This window comes from Myripristis murdjan, chromosome 8 (genome assembly GCF_902150065.1).
Source record: "Myripristis murdjan chromosome 8, fMyrMur1.1, whole genome shotgun sequence".
Classification (NCBI taxonomy): Eukaryota; Metazoa; Chordata; class Actinopteri; order Holocentriformes; family Holocentridae; genus Myripristis; species Myripristis murdjan.
The window spans coordinates 4,505,998-4,507,500 of NC_043987.1; the positions used below are offsets into that span (position 1 = coordinate 4,505,998).

Here is a 1,503-nt window from a genome sequence, read left to right on the forward strand (position 1 = left end):
TCATTGTCCCCATTAATTGTATTTGCAAATAATTTGTCAGTGCATTGACACTGACGACCACAGGAAGAATTTGAAAGATGATTTCTCTCTGCCTTTAAGATGAGTAGGATGTTATATTGCCCAACAAACTTGAGTCAATGAATTAATGATTATCCATTTAATTTAAATTTATTGATGAGAAAGATGAGAAATAAAATGTATTTTTTTTTGCTACATTTCATTAAATAAGTAAAATAAAGTAAAAGTTGAAAAAATAATATAAATGAAAATATAAATAATGTCTCATGCCACATATGAATGTATTCTCTATATTTTGATGCAACTAATGTATTGTAATTGAATTTTGATTTTTATTTGATTTAAATTAAGGACAAGATATTGATTTAGGGTAGGCGTGACAGTTTGAAAATCATCAAATAAAAACAAAAACCTCGATTTGTGACTGAATCATTTCCCCCCTCATTCTTAATGTTAATCCCCATCCAGGACTCGGTTCCCCATGTTGCCCTGCTGGGGTCAGGAGGGGGGGAGAGAGCAGCGGTGGCTCTGCTGGGTTCCCTGCACCAGATGCAGGAGGAAGGTCTGCTGGACACTGTGCTGTACCTGGGGGGAGTTTCTGGCTCCACATGGTGAGAAATCTGATAGAGAAGGAGAGATGAATGAAGGAGAAAAGGAAGGATGGATGGGCATCAGTGTGTTGGTTATCTTCACTCTTTCTGTCCTGCATTAACCCTGAAGCGGTAAATCTCACAGCTCCTGATTAGTTCCCCCTTAAACGACACATTTCATTCAATTTTTAGTATTTTATTGTCATTAAATATGCTGTAGCGCAGGATAAGAAAATGCTGTTCTTGATAATGCTTTGCAAATAAAAGCAGGCAGGTTATCTGCTGAATGAACTTGAAGGCCCATTACAAAGTAAATGTATTGCGTGCCCAGTTGAGGGCTGGGATTCTCCCCCTGGCCCTAGAAACGGGTAGATTCAACTCCATTCCAGAGGAAGAGAGAACATGTTCATTATGTAATTTAAAGGTGACTGAAGATGAAATGCATTTTGTGTTCCATTGTCCTCTGTATAATGAAGAGAGGCAGTTTCTTTTTCAAAAAATGCAGTATGTTAAACCTGAGTTGTTTTGGCTAAATGATGAAAGTAAACTAGAATGGTTATTCAGGAAGGATGTATTTGCTTTAGCGAGGTTTATAAAAAATGCATGGTCATTAAGAAAAAAAGAATTATTTGTATGACCTTATTACTTGTTTGCTAGGCGTGTTTTTCTGGATATTTGATTTTTGACATCTGATGACTGACTATTGTTTATTTTTCTGTGTGGTTGTGTCTTGTAAGCCTTTATGGGCTGGGCACCTGTGTGCATGACACACTAATAAAAAACCAATCAATCAATCAATCATGTATGGAATGCAAAGCAAATTCTTGACCTCTGCAAGGTCTTTGCTTATGTAGTGCACATATCCAGCAGCCCCATAGAGTTCTGTGGGAGTAAT

At 37.1% G+C, this 1,503-nt stretch overlaps 1 protein-coding gene across 1 annotated transcript in view; it reads left to right on the plus strand.

Moving 5' to 3' along the window:
* Positions 1 to 468: 468 nt before the first annotated feature.
* The window catches only part of LOC115363038 (cytosolic phospholipase A2 gamma-like), a 16,758-nt gene continuing 15,723 nt past the window's right edge, over positions 469 to 1,503 (plus strand). The window contains exon 1 of the mRNA XM_030057112.1: positions 469 to 629. Within this exon, the coding sequence (XP_029912972.1) occupies positions 469 to 629 (161 nt within the window). The remainder of the gene's footprint in view (positions 630 to 1,503) is intronic.